Here is a 19,031-nt window from a genome sequence, read left to right on the forward strand (position 1 = left end):
CCTCTAAGACTTTGGTTTCATCCAGACGGGAACGTCTGAGAAAAATACATGGCGGCGTCCTTGGAAATTGACAAAAAAACGTGCGAGTTGCGTGTATCGCAATGTTTTGATATGAAAACGCTACGGTAGTTTATGCTAATTGTCCACGGATCGTCTGACTTGTCCAAACAATAATGGAAGTGTAAGTTTTCCAAAAGTTCTTGCTATGCCCGTTATTCTTCCGCAATTTGTTGCCTTACACAGTGCCCATGGATGATGAGGTAAAAAAAGACATCCATGATGGCATGATCCAGTGTGTCTTGATGTTATCGATCACGGTCCCTCCACAAAATCATCAGGTCAGGGAACATAGATCCTAAGGATCAAGCAATGTTTGTTGTGGTACATTATCTGGTTTTACTTAGCCCTGCGTACAGGTCTGCGTGTTGGGGGTCCAGACACTTCGCACCAAAACCAGTTCGCCCCACACAACTTCGTCCCAAAACCATTTCGCACCAAAACCACCTCGTCCCAAGTACTACCTCGTCCAACGCCACTTCGCATGAAGGCGCGACTAGGCTTTTTCTTTATTATCGGATGATATCGTCTAAAATGTCTGAGTTAGAGAGTTCCAGGAACATGAGACCAAAGTGATCTAATAGGGATATATTATCGACATTATCTGACAAAACAGTGATTTTAGAATTTCCATCCATCTGCTTCTAATATTAGACTCTAACTTAGATTTTAGACGATATTATCGATTTTATCAGATATTATCCGATAAAACGGAAAGTCGGGCATCTGCCTCTCATCCACTCGTCTAATATTGACTCTAACTTAGATTTTAGACAATATTATCGATTTTATCAGATATTATCCGATAAAACAGCATGTCGGGCATCTGCCTCTTCTCCACTCGTCTAATATTGGACTCTAACTTAGATATTTGCGTCTAATATTAGACAAGTGAGGTATGGCTGATGCCCGACTTTCTGTTTTATCGGATATTATCGGATAAAATCGATAACATCGTCTAAAATATAAGTTAGAGTCTAACATTAGATGAGTGGGAAGAGGCAGATGCCTGACATGCTGTTTTATCGAAAATATCTGATAAAATCGATAATATCGTCTAAAATCTAAGTTAGAGTCTAATATTAGAGGGGTTGGGAAGTGGCCAATGCCCGACATGCTGTTTGTGGATTAAAACAGCATGTCTACCATCGACCAATTTCCACTCTAATATTAGACTCTAACTTAGATTTTAGACGATATTATCGATTTTATCGGATAATATCCGATAAAACAGAAACTCAGGCATCTGCCTTTTCCCTACTCCTTTAATATTAGACTCTAACTTAGATTTTAGACGATATTATCGATTTTATCGGATAATATCCGATAAAACAGAAAATCGGGCATCTACCTTTCCCTACTCCTCTAATATTAGACTCTAACTTAGATTTTAGACGATATTATCGAGTTTATGGGATATTATCCGATAAAACATCATGTCGGACATCTGCCTTTCCCCTACTCCTCAATATTAGACTGTAACGTAGATTTTAGACGATATTATCGAGTTTATGGGATATTATCCGATAAAACATCATGTCGGACATCTGCCTTTCCCCTACTCGTCTAATATTAGACTCTAACTTAGATTTTAGACGATATATTGATTTTATCGGATATTATCCGATAAAACAGCATGTCGGGCATCTGCCTTTCCCCACTCGTCTTATATTAGACTCTAACTTAGATTTTAGACGATATTTTCTATTTTATCGGATATTATCCGATAAAACAAAGTCGGGCATCTGCCTTTCCCACTCGTCTAATATTAGACTCTAACTTAGATTTTAGACGATATTATTGATTTTATCGGATATTATCCGATAAAACATCACGTCGGCATCTGCCTTTTCCCTACTCCTCTAATATTAGACTGTAACGTAGATTTTAGACGATATTATCGATTTTATCTGATAATATCCGATAAAACTGAAAATTGGGCATCTACCTTTAACCTACTCATCTAATATTAGACTCTAAGTTAGATTTTAGACGATATTATCGAGTTAATGGATATTATCCGATAAAACATCATGTCGGACATCTGCCTTTCCCCTACTCCTCAAATATTAGACTGTAACTTAGATTTTAGACGATATTATCGAGTTTATGGGATATTATCCGATAAAACATCATGTCGGACATCTGCCTTCCCCTACTCCTCTTATATTAGACTGTAACTTAGATTTTAGACGATATTATTGATTTTATCGGATATTATCCGATAAAACAGAAAGTCGGGCATCTGCCTTTCCCCACTCGTCTAATATTAGACTCTAACTTAGATTTTAGACGATATTATCGATTTTATCGGATATTATCCGATAAACAGAAAGTCGGCATCTGCCTTTCCCCATCTCGTCTAATATTAGACTCTAACTTAGATTTTAGACGATATTATCGATTTTATCGGATATTATCCGATAAAACAGAAAGTCAGGCATCTGCCTTTCCCCACTCATCTTATATTAGACTCTAACTTAGATTTTAGACGATATTATCGATTTTATCGGATATTATCCGATAAAACAAAGTCGGACATCTGCCTTTCCCCTACTCCTCTAATATTAGACTGTAACTTAGATTTTAGACGATATTATTGAGTTTATATGGGATATTATCCTATAAAACAGAAACTCGGGCATTGCCTTTCCCCACTCGTCTAATATTAGACTGCAACTTAGATTTTAGACGATATTATCGATTTTATCAGATATTATCCGATAAAACAGAAAGTCGAGCATCTGCCTTTCCCACTCGTCTAATATTAGACTCTAACTTAGATTTTAGACGATATTATCGATTTTATCGGATATTATCCGATAAAACAGCATGTCGGGCATCTGGCTTTCCCACTCGTCTTATATTAGACTCTAACTTAGATTTTAGAGGATATTATCGATTTTATCGGATATTATCCGATAAAACAGAAAGTCGGGCATCTGCATTTTCCCTACTCCTCTAATATTAGACTCTAACTTAGATTTTAGACGATTTTATCGATTTTATCGGATATTATCCGATAAAACAGCATGTCGGGCATCTGCCTTTCCCTACTTCTCTAATATTAGACTCTAACTTAGATTTTAGACGATATTATCGATTTTATCGGATATTATCCGATAAAACAGAAAGTCGGGCATCTGCCTTTTCCCTACTCCTCAATATTAGACTCTAACTTAGATTTTAGATGATATTATCGAGTTTATGTGATATTATCCGATAAAACATCATGTCGGACATCTGCCTTTCCCTACTCCTCTTATATTAGACTGTAACTTAGATTTAGACGATATTATCGAGTTTATGGGATATTATCCGATAAAACAGAAAGTCGGGCATCTGCCTTTCCCGACTTGTCTAATATTAGACTCTAACTTAGATTTTAGACGATATTATCGATTTTATCGGATATTATCCGATAAAACAGCATGTCGGGCATCTGCCTTTCCCTACTCCTCTAATATTAGACTCTAACTTAGATTTTAGACGATATTATCGATTTTATGTATATTATCCGATAAAACATCATGTCGGGCATCTGCCTTTCCCTACTCCTCTAATATTAGACTGTAACTTAGATTTTAGACGATATTATCGATTTTATCGGATATTATCCGATAAAACAGCATGTCGGGCATCTGCCTTTCCCCACTTGTCTAATATTAGACTCTAACTTAGATTTTAGACGATATTATCGATTTTATCGGATATTATCCGATAAAACAGCATGTCGGGCATCTGCCTTTCCCCACTTGTCTAATATTAGACTCTAACTTAGATTTTAGACGATATTATCGAGTTTATCGGATATTATCCGATAAAACAGAAAGTCGGGCATCTACCTTTTCCCTACTCCTCTAATATTAGACTCTACTTAGATTTTAGACGATATTATCGATTTTATTGGATATTATCCGATAAAACAGCATGTTGGGCATCTGCCTTTCCCCACTCGTCTAATATAGATTTTAGACAATATTATCGATTTTATCGGATATTATCCGATAAAACAGCATATGTCGGGCATCTGCCCCTTCCCCACTCGTCTAATATTAGACTATAACTTAGATTTTAGACGATATTATCGATTTTATCGGATATTATCCGATAAAACAGAAGTCGGGCATCTACCTTTTCCCTACTCCTCTAATATTAGACTCTAACTTAGATTTTAGACGATATTATCGATTTTATTGGATATTATCCGATAAAACAGCATGTTGGGCATCTGCCTTTCCCCACTCGTCTAATATAGATTTTAGACAATATTATCGATTTTAATCGGATATTATCCGATAAAACAGCATGTCGGGCATCTGCCTTTCCCCACTCGTCTAATATTAGACTCTAACTTAGATTTAGACGATATTATCGATTTTATCGGATATTATCCGATAAAACAGAAAGTCGGGCATCTGCCTTTCCCCACTCGTCTAATATTAGACTCTAACTTAGATTTTAGACGATATTATGATTTTATCAGATATTATCCGATAAAACAGAAAGTCGGGCATCTGCATTTTCCCTTCTCCTCTAATATTAGACTCTAACTTAGATTTTAGACGATTTTATCGATTTTATCGGATATTATTCGATAAAACAGAAGTCGGGCATTTGCCGCTTCCCTACTTCTCTAATATTAGACTGTAACTTAGATTTAGACTATATTATCGATTTTATCGGATATTATCCGATAAAACAGCATGTCGGGCATCTGCCTCTTCCCCAACTCCTCTTATATTAGACTCAAACTTAGATAACTTAGATAATATTATCCGATAATGCCTATAGTGCCAATGTCGCGGTAATCCTCCCACTTCGCCCCAAGTACCACCTCGTACTAAAACCACTTCGCGTACCGTATAGTTCCGTCAACTCGTCCTAAAACATCGATGTCACGATGTATCATAACGTTTTTTTTACTTGCAACTTGGCTACCAAGAACCATTTATTCTTCCATGAAACCATACGGTATATTAGAAAAAAGAAACACACAAATTACTAAATGGTACATTTCAGGTGCCGTGCGTGGTATTGCACGATGCGATGTCATTTTCTCGAAATGTGTACAATTTCAAGATTTCAGTCCTGGGATGGTAGAAAGTGATTAAAACTTCACTGGCAGTGGTTGGTTATTTTCAGCTTTTAACGGTTACCGATATTAAAATTGGGGAGTTAAGTCGTGTTTTTTTTCAGGTAGCAATGGTTTTGGGCGACGTGATTTTTGGGGCGAAGAGGTTTTGGTACGAGGTTGTTTTGGTGCGAAGTGGTATGGGACGAGATGGTATCACAGTCGCTTGGTGGGCTATTCAGCTCTGGGTCTATTCGCCCCATAGACGAGTGTACAGTGTACCGAGTGTACTTTGGGTTGTTTCTTCGCTTCTGCACACATCGTCTATGGGGCGATAGTCCCAGAGCTGAATAGCTCACCAAGGGACTGTGATGGTATGGTGCGAAGTGGTTTTGGTGCGAAGTGTATGGATACCTGCGTGTTCCCGGCGTTACACGGCCTCCGTATAACGCCGAGAACACACAGACCTGTAAGCAGGGCTAGGTTTTACTCAGCATAAAGATTGTTGACATTCACTGAAAAACTTCAGCAGTAGCTCACCGCACCATATCTAGTCATTGAAGGCAAATTGTTATCAAATATCACCTAGGAAAGAGCAGCATGATTAATTGAACATTTCTACATACATGTTGTTGGGTAATCTTTTATCTTTTACAATAAGCAAAAACTCTTCGCGATTTAGGTTTCTCTTCACTATGGTAGATAGCCAAAACTAAAAACTTTGTATCACTTTAAAGGGCTATAGTCGTCGGAACTGCGCTCAAAGGTCGTATGGGACCCATACGACCCATGGCAACAATGTATCCAAGGCACAATGGTGATTGATGACAGTTAAAACATGTCTGTCATAATCTATCATCGTATAATTTAAATGTTGCAGCTATGATGATGAGGTGCATCTTGATATCGTGCATGAAATACATTGTTTGTTAAAACAAGAAACTCGCACAGGCGCAGTTCCGACGTCTATATCCCTTTAAATGTTACATTCATATGATGCTGCATCACAACTTTAATCCACGGTTATTAATCATGGACTCTGGTGTGAATTCTTAGTGCCACATAAACTAAGTTATACTGCAATGTATAATGAACAAGTGCCAGGATCATCCTCTCAGACTATTAGAACATTATCATTTGCAAGCAAAGGTGTTGCTGTTGTCTGATATCAGTCATTCCACAGTATGCATTGCTTTATTCTTCATGTCGATATTAAAGATTGCCAATCAAGGAATAAAAGACATAATTTCACTGTTGGTGTATTTATAAAGTTGCATGGATAGTCAATCATGATCTTAATGGTGACAGCAAGACAGTAAAGTTACAATCACTAATCATGTCAAAAACTCGTCATTGATAGTATTAATATACTTTGCATTTGCCACACAGGGTAGATGAAAATGCGGCAATGCTCAGCAACTATGAGGTAAGCCTGTGCCAGTTTTATTTCTGGTCATTTCCCATAAATACACTCTGACTTTTTCAACACTTTTGACCACAATCATTCCTTGTGATTGACTGAAATGTGCCTTGTGCAATATGCTGTACAGTAGCTTTGGCCGTCACGCTATTCACGTTCGAACGAGCGACGTCCTTATTAGCATATCAATAGAAGTCAAAGTTCGCTGCTGGAGTGAAAATCTTGAGTACTCCTTGGAAAATCAGCCGAATTACGTAAACGAATCAACCGAAATTTTGTTCACAAAGGAGTTAGGAATGAGCAATAATCAGAGTTCAGGCAGGTATAGGTCATTTTATTGAATTACACTCACTTTGGTTTATTTTGCCGTTCAAAGTTCCGATACATGTTGTGTCGTCGTGATAGACCCACTTTCGCTCGCAGTTGGCCCGCAGCTATCCGTGGCGGGGTTGACCTTTGACCCACATAGCGACGCACGCTACCCCGCCAACAGATAGCTGCGTTTCCACAGCTAGCGGTACAGGTGCACTGTGTTCTCTGGAATAACTTGGTATGCTGGGTGGTTGAGAACTTACAGGGTATAAATCGGTTCCTGTCCTCATTTGAACCATATCCTTTATTCAAAATAACAGATAAGTAATTTCAGCAAAGCGCATTATGTCACTTGTCATACTGAATGTGTAATAGTGGCAAGATTGCAAAAACCTGTTACTTGAAAGCAAAAATATTTTGACCAATGCCTAGACATGTATTATTTATGCTTTTGAAAGATTTGAACAGCTAAGAGCATTATTCTTCACCATCCACAATGTAGATAGTGTCATTTGTGTCATTTTGAAGTCAAAACAGCTGTGGATGGATGAGTAGCAACAATAGGGCTCAGAAATGTGGGTATGGCATAGTAATGCTTGCTGAGTGCTGTTAGCAATAATGGCTGACTGAACCAAGTGTAATTGCCAATTTTGATTCCTCTGTTCTAACACATCATAGGTACTCACACTCCTCCAGGAGGTGACAGCCAACATGAAAGGGAAGAGGAAAGCCAATGCAAACCAGCAGAGCTTGGCAACCATATCATATGAGGTATGCCTATGCATGAATAATAGCAGCAACAAACTTTTGATTGCAATTTGTTTTCAGCAGTCAACAAATGCAGTCAGGGTGTGTGCAACACGTATCTACAAGTAGAGAGACAGATTGGTATCAACTCTATAAAATTTTTTAAAGATATTTTAGATACCAGGTGGATGGTAAACTCTTCTTGATACTCAAATTTGGTTGACAGTTTGACTTTTACATCAAGTTGACTTATTGTCAGTGACTACACCATGGTACAAATACTACTCTTAAAGTCCGAAAAGATATAGAGTGATGATAGAGACTATAGAAGTAGTTGAACCCAGGAATATACCATTTTAATCCAGGGAATACTTCAAGTAAATGACATTTTTGCTGAACACTTGTATTCTGTCCCTCAACAGACTATAAAATATCTTGAAAAGAGACCTTGTAATGAACAGAATGAAGAAGTTATCAAAGATTTTCTGAAGGCCTTAGAGCCCTTCAAGTTAACAAAGTAAGTGTTTGCAATAACCATACTATTATATATTCTCCCGAATCTTTGACTGTTTCTTTACTTATTTTTATCATTTTTAAAGTTTTATGAATGATGATTTAGAAACTGGAAAAACACTGTAGTACACTGTCTTTTGCAGCCTTTTGTTATAGCGCCCTCATTCCTTTTAATGAAAATCTTTTTTTTATTCCCATGATACTTAGCTTGGCAAAGCTACAGCTGGAACTTGGAATCCTTATGTGCCTGTGCTACAGAAGTTTAAAACCCATGTTAAAGTCCAACAGTTTACAATGAAGAGCTATGAGATTAATGCAAGACTACTTATGAAAGTGTTTATGAACTGACTTTTGCTGCATTTGGGGGGGGGGGGGGGGGGATGAGTTACTTTGCTGATGATTCAGTGCTGTGTTATCTGTCTGTTCACAATGGAGATCAGAGGTCAATCACACACATCACTAAATCTTTCAGCCTATTTTTCACCACATTGTTCTCTATCACTTTGTTTTTATAACACCAAAAATGGTATTGATGCTATTGTTACAGAGCAGAAAAGTTGCAGTTATTGAATCACAGGCCGACAAGTGCAGTTGAAATACAACTTGTAAGTTACAGATATCAGAGTTATACACCTTTTAATTCTTATAACAATTTCCTTTCTTAAAACATCTCTGCGAATATAATGATTTCCATTCTGCTCCTCCTGTTTCTTATGCCTGTTGCGTTCTGCTTCCATGTAATGCACTTGGACACAGGAAATTTTATTGCATTTCAAGGCCTCAGGCCCTAGCCAAGGAGTTACCATGGTTATACTGAGATTAATTACATAGAAATATACATATTACTACTAAGAGAAATAAGACTATTTGCTACTGCTAATATCAAATCAATTCTTTAGAAAGCTGAGAGGCCATGCAAACAAATATGCACAACACAAATTCCTATCATCTGAAAAGCTTGACAAACATATTTTGTGTTGCAAAGATGTATCATTCAAATGAAAGGGCATCAATTTGTGAATTTGCACACGATCCCCTTTGAAAGCTACCTACCATTTACTGTTAAGTGTGAGTTTTAAATATCATTTTACTTCAGGTCTTTGTGTGTGTGTCACCTCTTCAAAATTAAATTGTCAAAATATCAGCTAATTGTTTCTGTTTGTTTGTTTCTCTTTCTATATTGCAAGTGCATGTCAGTTTCCTCATGAAAGCATTGATTACCTTGTGCTCTGTTTGTACACCGGAAAAGACAATTACATTCCCATTACCGCAGCCAGTTACATTGTTGATTAAGATCATAATATGAAAACAGAAATAGCACAATTTGTAAAACCTCACTACAGTCAGAATTGAGGGCCAGCTGTGCTCAAGGAACCAATCTGGTTCATATTCTTTTTCAGATGATTGAGGAGAGTGAGGAAAGGCTGTCAGAGGAACAAATAGAAGAGTTGTTGGATGTGATAACTTCCAAATTGCCGGGAAAGGAGAGCATGGATTCAGCAGATGGGGCAGCTGAGCAGATGGACCAGTCTTAGTGTGTGGTTATGCAGATGGGAAGCTATGGCACTGGTACAATGCAACTGATGGACCAGTGACAGTTTGTGGTTGGATTTGAGGGAAGGGCAGATTGATCAGTCAAATTGTCACAGGGTTACATGTGCATTGAAGAAAAGCGTTGTGATAACAAGATCAGGCAGTGTGATGACAGAATGGGGGGGGGGGGGCCCACTACACCAAAAAGGACAGCTTATGAGTCAGGATTTAGGAAGGAGAGATGTTGCCTCTAATGCAAGAATAGGTCGATCTTTTTTTAACAGTGGGAACATATTGACTCCCCATTAGTTTCACAGCATATGTTGGTTTCCACAGAGAACTGTTAGTCATCCCGAACAGTCTGTTTCACAGGGCCAAAGGCAGAGGGAAACAGACTCTTTGATAAAACTTGCAGGCCCAAGGGAAAAGAAATGTATGCTGTTACCCAAAATGGTCAGTCAATATGTGTTTTGTAACAGTTCTCCTTTTCCCTAGTTGAGAAATCAAGCTCCATCTTTCCTTTTGGTTTTGCCAGCTGTTTAGAATTTCTACAAGGTGTTCGTGTGTTGGTACTGTCAAACTTACCAAAGTAACATTTTTCCGAATCTTAGCTATTTGGATGACAATTCCAACAGATGTTAACCAGAAACTGGCTTTTTACATGCATTGGCACCAAAATGCCGTGTGACACATGACCATAGCTTGACAGAGAGAGACAGAAATTATACTGATGAAGATGAAATAGCATCAGGGGAAAAGAGATGAATTGTCTCCACAATCTTGAAGACTTTGGGATGTAAATTGTCTTTGAAAAAACTTTGTAAATAAATACAAGATTTTCAAACTTTGTAATCTCCATTCAGAGTATAAATACAGCCCATGAAAATGCTAAAAGTTGAGTATTGAGCATTTTGATGTTCCAGTAATGTTGTGATTACATTTGTTTTGGTAATATGATTTCAGAAAACTGCTACTATATGTACAAAAAAAGTGTAGTTGGCAAACTGTTAGGGCGCCCTCACAATGGATGGAAATCACTATGATATGTTACTGAAATATCACAATGAACGTTACTGCACATCAAAAAGAGAATGGGTAACAAAGATGTATTTTATAATGGATTTTATTGGTGGCTAAGGAAGCCGTTATTTACAAGAGGTAAGGATCTCATTATATCTTTGAATTTTATTTTCAGCCCAGCTCTTAGTGTCCTTACCTTCTTCAAATAGCCCCTTTAGTTACAGCCTTGCTGTTTAAAACTGGATGAGCTTGTAACCTGGGAAAATCAATGACTGGGGAAGGGTTGACACTATTTAACACAGTGAATTTTACATAAATGTTTGGGTGTTCATTTGATGGTCATGGTTTTATAACACGGCATGGCACTTGAGCTTTCAGACAGTCATGGACATGGTAGCACAGGTACTTACTCTGCTGTCTGTGGGTGTAGACAAAATCATGGCATGAAATATCCCACCTGTCAGCTTTCTAAAATTAGCGACTCACCATTCCACCTTTGTATTTTCATACATAGCAGCTGTGTAACATTTATCAAAAGAATTCATTTCTGTGATTATCAAAGTCGAATTCTTATAGATATGTGAATCTCATAATACAATACGGCATGAGTTGGCCAATTCTTCAGTTATACTGTTACCTCTGAGGTCTGTGAATCACAGTGTCAATTGTGAAGGTACATGCTCCTCTACAGGCTAGGCTTGCTTACCTAGGGATACTCGTCGACATTTGCTTGGCCTTCTACGCGCTATGATAAAGCAAGATGTATCATTTTTAGAATTTGAACTTAAAATCTTGGCAGTATCTTTCACGTTTTGATTGCAAGGGAGCAATATGAAGAAGCAATTGTTGAAATCATTTCCATTTCCCACATCTGCAGTTTACTGACAACAAACTGGAAAGATGTCTGGTGAAAAATTGGTAATTCACTTAACGGTTGTACTTGTTAACTTGCATACTCTCACCATTGTGTCTCTTACCTTCTCTTGCATGTCAAAAGAAATTGATCAACTTTCCAAGTTTCAGTTTTCTTTAATCCACTACCCATTTATTGTATTTGATACACAAAATGATTGTATTTGATCAGAATGTCATCCAATACACCCTATGTATGTTTCAGCAGCCATGTTGCATAAAGTCTAGGAACAATCAGTGATCAAAATGTAGGATGGTACACTTCACTGTTTCTTCTCATCATATTCATCATATCTACTAAGTGCTACCTACAACAAATGCAATTTTCAAGAACAGAAGACAGTATTTTCACTTTTGCATGGGACAGTCATCCATCTTAAGCTTTGTAGTGTGAGTAGCATGAAGTTGCACAAGCTTTAGATGCATTTTAGTGTGGAAGCCCAGACAAGCAATACATCACACTGACAGTGAATCATCCTCAGATTGTCCTTGTATTTCATCACAAGTGTCATTACAAACCATTTAACCCTTTGAGTGCTGTAATTTTTCACTCAAAAGTTTTAGAGCAACATTTTGCACATTTTCATGAATTTTTTGTAATTTTTTGATAATTTTAGACCAAAAGGACATCATAGTTCATTGGTTTTTTTTATCAAAATTTTGGCAAAAATCTGAAAAAACTTAAGACTGGGTATAATAAAGGCAAACTAAATTGACTTTGGCACTCAAAGGGTTAACATAACAATGATCTCCCTTGACTACACTCTGTTAGCTATGTAGTGGTTGGTGTAGACTGGCTCTGCTCACAGCCATGCTTAGTAGTCAAATATATACCAGTTGAGGACTGAAACAGTTTATCCCTTTCACCACTAAGGAGGCTAAGTGTGGGTTTCTGAACAAGCTGGGTTTACTAAGTATCAAGTCTGATGCTTATGGGAAGATGTTTTGATGTCGTGATTCATTGCTACATGTTGAAAGAAGGGGTTCATGTTGCCTTAGTTTAAGCACAATCTGAAGTAAGGGGTTCCATCAAGCAAGTAAATTGCTCTTTGTTGTTGCCAGGTTCTCAGTGCTCACATATTACCTTACAAACAATAACTAATAACTAACTATACCCATGTAGCCAGCTACTGCCTGATTTGTTCAATGTTATCCTTTATACATCCAGAGTTCGGTACAAATGATGGGGGGAAAGGCGGGGATTGGTTGAATTTGAATATATGAAAGGAAAAAAGGAATTCTCAAAAAATATCAAAAGGCTCCAGCTTTACGGTCTTTTCACTCAAGCCCTCATTTATTTCTGAAATTTTGGTAAATTGTACACAATTCAAAATCACACATGTATTTGGCAGACTAGTCTCGTACTGGAAATCATGAAATACTTTGACACCCGCATAACTATTTCTGGAAAGGTGTGTAAAATATTGAAAGCAATTATCAATCAAAACATTCTCATTATCTGTATCACCTTAATCTCCACCCAGTGTCTATCATAGCAGAGTAGAGGTTAATAGGGCAAAGTCCAATTCCATGCAAGGTTTCAGGTATTGTTATTGTAAAATCTGGAATATCTGCAACATTCCAGACTATTCCATAATGGGATGTAACATTACATTCAAATTATCAAAACCTCTAAGCTCTAAGACGTTTACTTTTCCCTATTTTGCAGGGTATGGCTCCCAGAGAACAATTTCAGAAATCTTCCTATAATACACACTTGGATTTTGCAGAGTCATGCTGATTAACTAGAACACAAATCACAAATTCTTCCTCATGTGGTATTGTCTTCAACTTGACTGCAGCACACACAATATAAAATACTCTGATAAACATTTACATGTGAGTCTCTATCAGAAAGCTGATTTCTTTTCCGGATCATTGAAGACCTGGAGAGGAAAAAATATTTTTACTGAATTAGTCATTCTGTGATAACAGGTTATTGAGAATAAAGTGTATTACATGTAGCTATGTATAGCTTTTTCATGGATGATTTAACTCATTATCAGAGAATACCAGCAAAAGAGAAGCAAGTCTTCCCTAAGAGCGTTGCAACCTTAATAATGAGCATATGTTATGAATTTTTAGTTTACTGCTACTTGACACGCTAGCAATCACAGTTCTGGTCATCACAAAGTAATGTAAATATTGTAGAAAGAATACACATCAGATTTTGAACAAAAATAATTGTGTGGTGAAACTATCATGACAACACTGGAGCATATTGTACACCTTTGGAATTAGAAAAGACTTTTCCGCCAGTTACCCTTGTAATGTGCTGTAGACATACTGTAGATTGTAGATTGTCTCTCACAAACTTGTCAGCAGTGGAGAACAGTAAATTATTGGAACAAATCAAGGAACAAAAAATCTAATACTCACTACTGCAACATAATAAATAGTCTGAAGTAGTAATGAGTGCAGCGATAAAATACACATAAGCATAGAAATATTTGTGTCTTGAAGTAGATTGCATAGAAAGATTTTAGGACGATAAACTTTTTACAGTATTTTGCAGTTCTTCTGCTTGTGTGGAACGATGTTGAAGGCTGTGGAGTGAAATATTCGCCATCTTCTTTGTTTTTGTGAAAATGTAGAATGTCTGTAAGTTTTGGATTATTTGTTTCTTTACGGACAAACTTTATACCGTGACAGAGCTCACTCTTGATCATGAAAGGGAATAGTTTCAGCGTTCCTCAGGAAAAGTTTTTGAGAAGGTATAAGTCTTTGTTTGGTTTCGTAGATCACCTAAATAGCAATATATTAACATGCCTATTTTCTTACCAATGATGGTGAAAAGGTGAATATTTATTTCACTCTTAAATATTGTAAATTTTTCTCCTAGAAAAGGGATAGTTCTCTTAAACATTATCATGAGTGATGACCAAGTATCTTCAGTAAACAAGGTGATAAAAGTATGTATGGTTTTGGTCACTGGATGACCCCAATAAAGTTCACAGCATACGATGGTGTAAAACATTGGCTTTGCATTGTGGTCTAGGTAAATCTTACTCTTGCTTCTGACATGTAAAACGAGGTAAGATTCTAAATAAGTGTGCCCTTTTTGCTGATGCTAATAAACAAATCATGACGTCAACACTCAGATCATTCAACAGATGTAAACCTGTCTTTGGGACATGTATGATATTGGTTCAGGATGGGCTAGAGGATTTATGATTATGACTACTGGCACCAAGAAGTGGGCCACACTGTACTTTCATAATATAATATACCGGTAGATTATTATTTCACAGCAACATCATGTACCAAGAAAACCATTGCCAAGTCCTGATGTCAAAGTTCTCAGTCCCTACTGATTCTAGACTTACCATACTGAATTTTACAGTCCTTAAGTGCTTGATTAAATCCATCACATAATGAAATATCATGTGTATTTTGGGCACACTCCAAGAACTGCTTCATCTCAAATTGGCAGTATCCCTGTGCCTGCTGCTGTTGTTGCATTGGCTGTTGGTATTGCTGGGGTGGTGGTTCCTGGTAGGTCACATCAGGCTGGCTTTGGCCACCACCACCGCCAGTCATAGCATGTCCGATAGTATGACCGATGGCTGAACCAACAGCAACACCTGCAGCTGTAGTAGCCATTTGGCCAAGGAGTCCAGGTCCCTGTCTCGGCTGACCGACAGCTGTTTGTTGAGGGGCTTGAGCCACTGGAGCCCTCTGCTGGACTGGAGCTGGTGGGTGGCTGGCTGTCGTCCTTGGAGGAGATGATCTGCGAAAGAGATATCAAATGGATTTAGCCGGCAAACATGTGGAATTCACTATTGCATTTCATTATTTTACTTTAATGGTTAAGGCCAAAAAAAATAATAGCTTTGTTTCTGGTCATTGACATGTGTCAAAAATGATGCGGTGACGCGATTTTTTTTTTCAATTTTTTTTTATATTTTGGGTGGAATTTGATAGAGTTTCCCCTTTTTTCCATAGGGGCAAATGAAAAACAGGAAAAAAAAAGAGTTGACGCGCACACTTTGAAGTGATGCGCGCGCTGACCAGAAACAAATCAATTTTTTTTTTTGGCCTAATCCATAATTTTTTAGCATTAAAATCAAGGAATCTTACAGATCACAATAGCACACATTGCTTTGTAATCCAAAATATAAGGTCAAGTCAACGAAAGTGTAAAATTGTTGAAGTTTATTGACATATGTATATATTACAAAGGATATATTTTGATGTCCTGGTTTTAACCAACTTGACTATGGGTGTATTAAGGGAGAACATTGTTGAAGAAGCAGCATAACAGACTGGTACATTGGTAATGTTTATAAGAATGGAACCCTGGTCCTCCTAAAGCCAAGCAATTTCAAGGAATTTAAAGGTAAGGAACTCAATCCCAGGCATTGAGTTTGTTCTAGTCTGTAAGAGGATTATGAAGGTGTCATAGCTTTTTGTTTTCCATTGAATTGTAATCTAGTAAGTAATTTCCTGGAAAGACAATCTAATGCCTGACCCCTGCCTGTAAGGCTTATGACTCTTGTCTCTTGCATCAGGATAATGCTGCAATATTTTGATATATATTTGATTAAGGTAAATGTGAGGGGGTCACATCTTTTATGACTCCAGGTGAATTTTCCCATACAACATTTTCTAGTCCATGTACGACCTGCAGCCTTGCACTATACTCTTTCACACTGATAAAATATCTGAACTCATGGAGTCCACCTATAAATAAAGTTGGCTGATACATATGAGTTGTTTTCATGTCAAAGAGAACACTTGCAGTTTTGTGTTGTTTTGCTGAAAGGGGTGGGGGGTGGGGTGGGGTGGGGACTTAAGGCTAGTAAAAAGTTGACAGAAGCATTCTGTAGACCTTGGATGAAATGGGTGACTGTAGAGAGAGGGCTGCCAGTGGCTAGCATATTTTTTAAATGAAGTGCATCCTTTTAACATTAGTAATAAATGGTCAAGCTCAGTTGTACCAGAAGTAATATCAGCCACAACAAAGATAAAATTCAATGCACTTCTTTGTTCAAATATTGGGAGAAGGATTCTCTTGAGTAACAACATCATATCATTAAAATAATGCTATCACGTGAATCAATTAATTAGCAGGACTTCCTGAAGCCACTTACCACCACCCTCATCCCTTTCTAACGAGAACATACACTTTTACTAAGGGGATCATCAATCACTAGAAAAGTAATTCCTCTCTTTTGGTGTAATTCCCCTCGAAAAAAAACTCCTTAACGCAAAATTGGTTTCAGGAAAACTGTATTGTTTATTACGTACCGAGAATACCAATCTGTCTTTTATGCACATGTTGTGCAAAATCTACACATGAATTTATATAAACAAACTTCAAATTTACACATTTTCAGCTTTCCAAGAATTCAAATGTTTTTTGATTTTCATCGTAATTTGTCTCCCATTTTTTCTCAATGAACGTGAACTTTGTACCGTTGTGAGCCCCATAATCACACTGAGTCTGTCTGTTTAGAACTGCTCATGAATACTTGTCCATGTCATTGTACTGACATTTTTTCTTTACTGTTATGGTTTCACAGTCTGATTATTTTATCTTTTGTTACAGCAGAATCCTTATTGCAATTTTGACACACGTGAAATGAATTTGGGTTTTACCCTCTTCCCCATCCCCTCCCAACTAAACTAAGGAATATTGCATTTCTAGTGTGTCAGCTTTTATGATCGACGGCCCTTTGTACAAACCCTACAGCAACAGGTCTCTGTGCCAGCTTTATCTCAAACCAAGCTTATTTACTGGACACAACTTTGAAAGAGTGTCACAGGACTAAAATCACATACAGGGCTTACAGGCAAGACTTGCCACTTCGATGCCTGGTATGCATGTTTTTTTACACACACTAAACGTTTTCATATCATTAACAGGAAGGAACCTAATGACTGGTCTGGTCGTATACATTAATTTGCACCCCAGACTGGTGATAGTAATCTGTCTCAAGGATTACATGTCAGATATATTTCGGTGTAGGTTTTCTGTTATTTATCCTGTACAAACAATCCAGTCATTAGGTTCCTTCCCGTTAATGATATGAAAACGTTTAGTGTGTGTAAAAAAACATGCATACCAGGCATCGAAGTGGCAAGTCTTGCCTGTAAGCCCTGTAAATAATCAACATCAGCAAGGACTGTCACTTTAAACTAACCCTAACCAATATTCCTTAACCCTTCCTTTGCCTCACCATTTTGTCTGGATTTTGATTTTAATGGCGAAATATTGAGGAAAGCATGATGTAAACAGTTACTTATATTACGTCAGCAGAATGACCTCACATTCACCGTGCAAGCAGGGGGCACCTGGGTTGTACAAATCGGAGACACTTGACGGTGATTATCAAACAGCAACATAGCACGGTTGGTCCTTGCTGCAGTTACGTAGCCAATAAATTTCCTCGGCGATTCTGGATGATCGGGAATGGCGATCTACTAACCCAAATTACCTGGCAAAGTGGTGGGTCTCGTAAATGCATCAAGGTTGGGTCGTGGTACTGCCATTGCGAACATTTTAATCGGTGTATTCAATGACGCAATAAGCGAATTCATTGTCGTTTAAACTGTATAGGTCAAGATTTACTAAGTACGATCACCAATGGAAGTAGAAGCGAAAATCTCGCTTGTACTTCAACGGATTAACCTTGGAGGTTCATGGATCAACCGACACTACTCGCTACACTCTCTCTGCTGTGACTCCGGGGTTACATACATCATGTACACATGCCTTGTACAACGTGGTCGGTTCTCGATCAGGTTGGCATTTTCGCTAGATCAGAGACTTACCTCACGGGAGAAGCAGCTCTTCCTCTACTCCGACCTCCTCTGGGCATATTGATGTGTTGTATAAGGGCGTGAGAGGCGAACGAGTAGATGCGGCAGAAACGTTGTTCCGTCTTTAATTTTGCAGACGTCGTAATTTCGTCTGGAAGTTTCGTAATGGCGGAAACATCAACTACGCAGACTCACACTGCAAATAATTCTGATTGGTGTAAACTAACCATTACCCACAATCCACCGCTCATATGTTAACTTCAGTCGACGAACTCGCATCGCGTCATAGCAGAATGCAATGAAGTTTGGAATTCAAAAGTTGTCTCTACGCCTTTTTTCTCATAAGGGAGCGTTCAGTTTTTACGGCCTGGGGGGGGGGGCGGCAAAATCTTGTCGCCGGTGTTCAAATAAATATAGAACCCCCTGCATTTTTTGTGAAAAAATGATGACCCCCCCTTTGTCAGACGAAAAAAAGTGATGACCCCCCCCCCCCCCCGAAAAATAACCAAAACCCATATGTCAAATTTACCCGCATGGTTTGGATTTGAACTCCGGTACGCGGCGCACTTTATTCGTGTAGCAGAGATGCCAGTGCACAAACTTCTCAGCCACATCCATTGAAACGTCTGTTAATTAGGACGACTGTAAGGCAATTTTTAACTTCATTTCCATAGACAA

At 38.0% G+C, this 19,031-nt stretch overlaps 2 protein-coding genes across 3 annotated transcripts; one reads left to right on the forward strand and one right to left on the reverse strand.

Annotated features, from left to right (window-relative positions):
- Nucleotides 1-19: 19 nt before the first annotated feature.
- On the forward strand, nucleotides 20-10,503 carry LOC139145594 (DNA-directed RNA polymerase III subunit RPC9-like). 2 transcript variants are annotated; one of them, XM_070716840.1, is made up of 6 exons: nucleotides 20-181; nucleotides 6,521-6,557; nucleotides 7,542-7,634; nucleotides 8,033-8,127; nucleotides 8,671-8,728; nucleotides 9,524-10,503. In XM_070716840.1, exons 1-6 carry the CDS (start codon nucleotides 174-176, stop codon nucleotides 9,656-9,658), a joined length of 426 nt encoding a protein of 141 aa, XP_070572941.1. In that variant the 5' UTR covers nucleotides 20-173; the 3' UTR covers nucleotides 9,659-10,503. The 2 variants fall into 2 exon arrangements, with proteins under 2 accessions (XP_070572941.1, XP_070572942.1); XM_070716841.1 differs by lacking the exon at nucleotides 6,521-6,557 and having other exon boundaries at nucleotides 41-181.
- A 2,351-nt stretch (nucleotides 10,504-12,854) lies between these two features.
- Nucleotides 12,855-18,563, reverse strand: LOC139145593 (coiled-coil-helix-coiled-coil-helix domain-containing protein 2-like). Its single transcript, XM_070716839.1, has 3 exons — nucleotides 18,366-18,563; nucleotides 14,915-15,318; nucleotides 12,855-13,474 (listed from the first exon to the last, which is right to left on the reverse strand). Exons 1-3 carry the CDS (start codon nucleotides 18,410-18,412, stop codon nucleotides 13,464-13,466), a joined length of 462 nt encoding a protein of 153 aa, XP_070572940.1. The 5' UTR covers nucleotides 18,413-18,563; the 3' UTR covers nucleotides 12,855-13,463.
- Between the last annotated feature and the right edge of the window lie 468 nt (nucleotides 18,564-19,031).

This window comes from Ptychodera flava, chromosome 12 (genome assembly GCF_041260155.1).
Source record: "Ptychodera flava strain L36383 chromosome 12, AS_Pfla_20210202, whole genome shotgun sequence".
Classification (NCBI taxonomy): domain Eukaryota; kingdom Metazoa; phylum Hemichordata; class Enteropneusta; family Ptychoderidae; genus Ptychodera; species Ptychodera flava.

What these genes read in the sequence shown, in the direction of transcription:
- LOC139145594 (XM_070716840.1), top strand. An exon ending in TGGCAACCATATCATATGAG is followed by an intron (nt 7,635 to 8,032) that starts GTATGCCTATGC and finishes GTCCCTCAACAG; the next exon opens with ACTATAAAATATCTTGAAAA. An exon ending in GTGCAGTTGAAATACAACTT is followed by an intron (nt 8,729 to 9,523) that starts GTAAGTTACAGA and finishes ATTCTTTTTCAG; the next exon opens with ATGATTGAGGAGAGTGAGGA.
- LOC139145593 (XM_070716839.1), bottom strand. Translation starts at nt 18,412, where the DNA reads ATGCCCAGAGGAGGTCGGAGTAGAGGAAGAGCTGCTTCTCCCGTGAG. An exon ending in AGAGCTGCTTCTCCCGTGAG is followed by an intron (nt 15,319 to 18,365) that starts GTAAGTCTCTGA and finishes TCTCTTTCGCAG; the next exon opens with ATCATCTCCTCCAAGGACGA.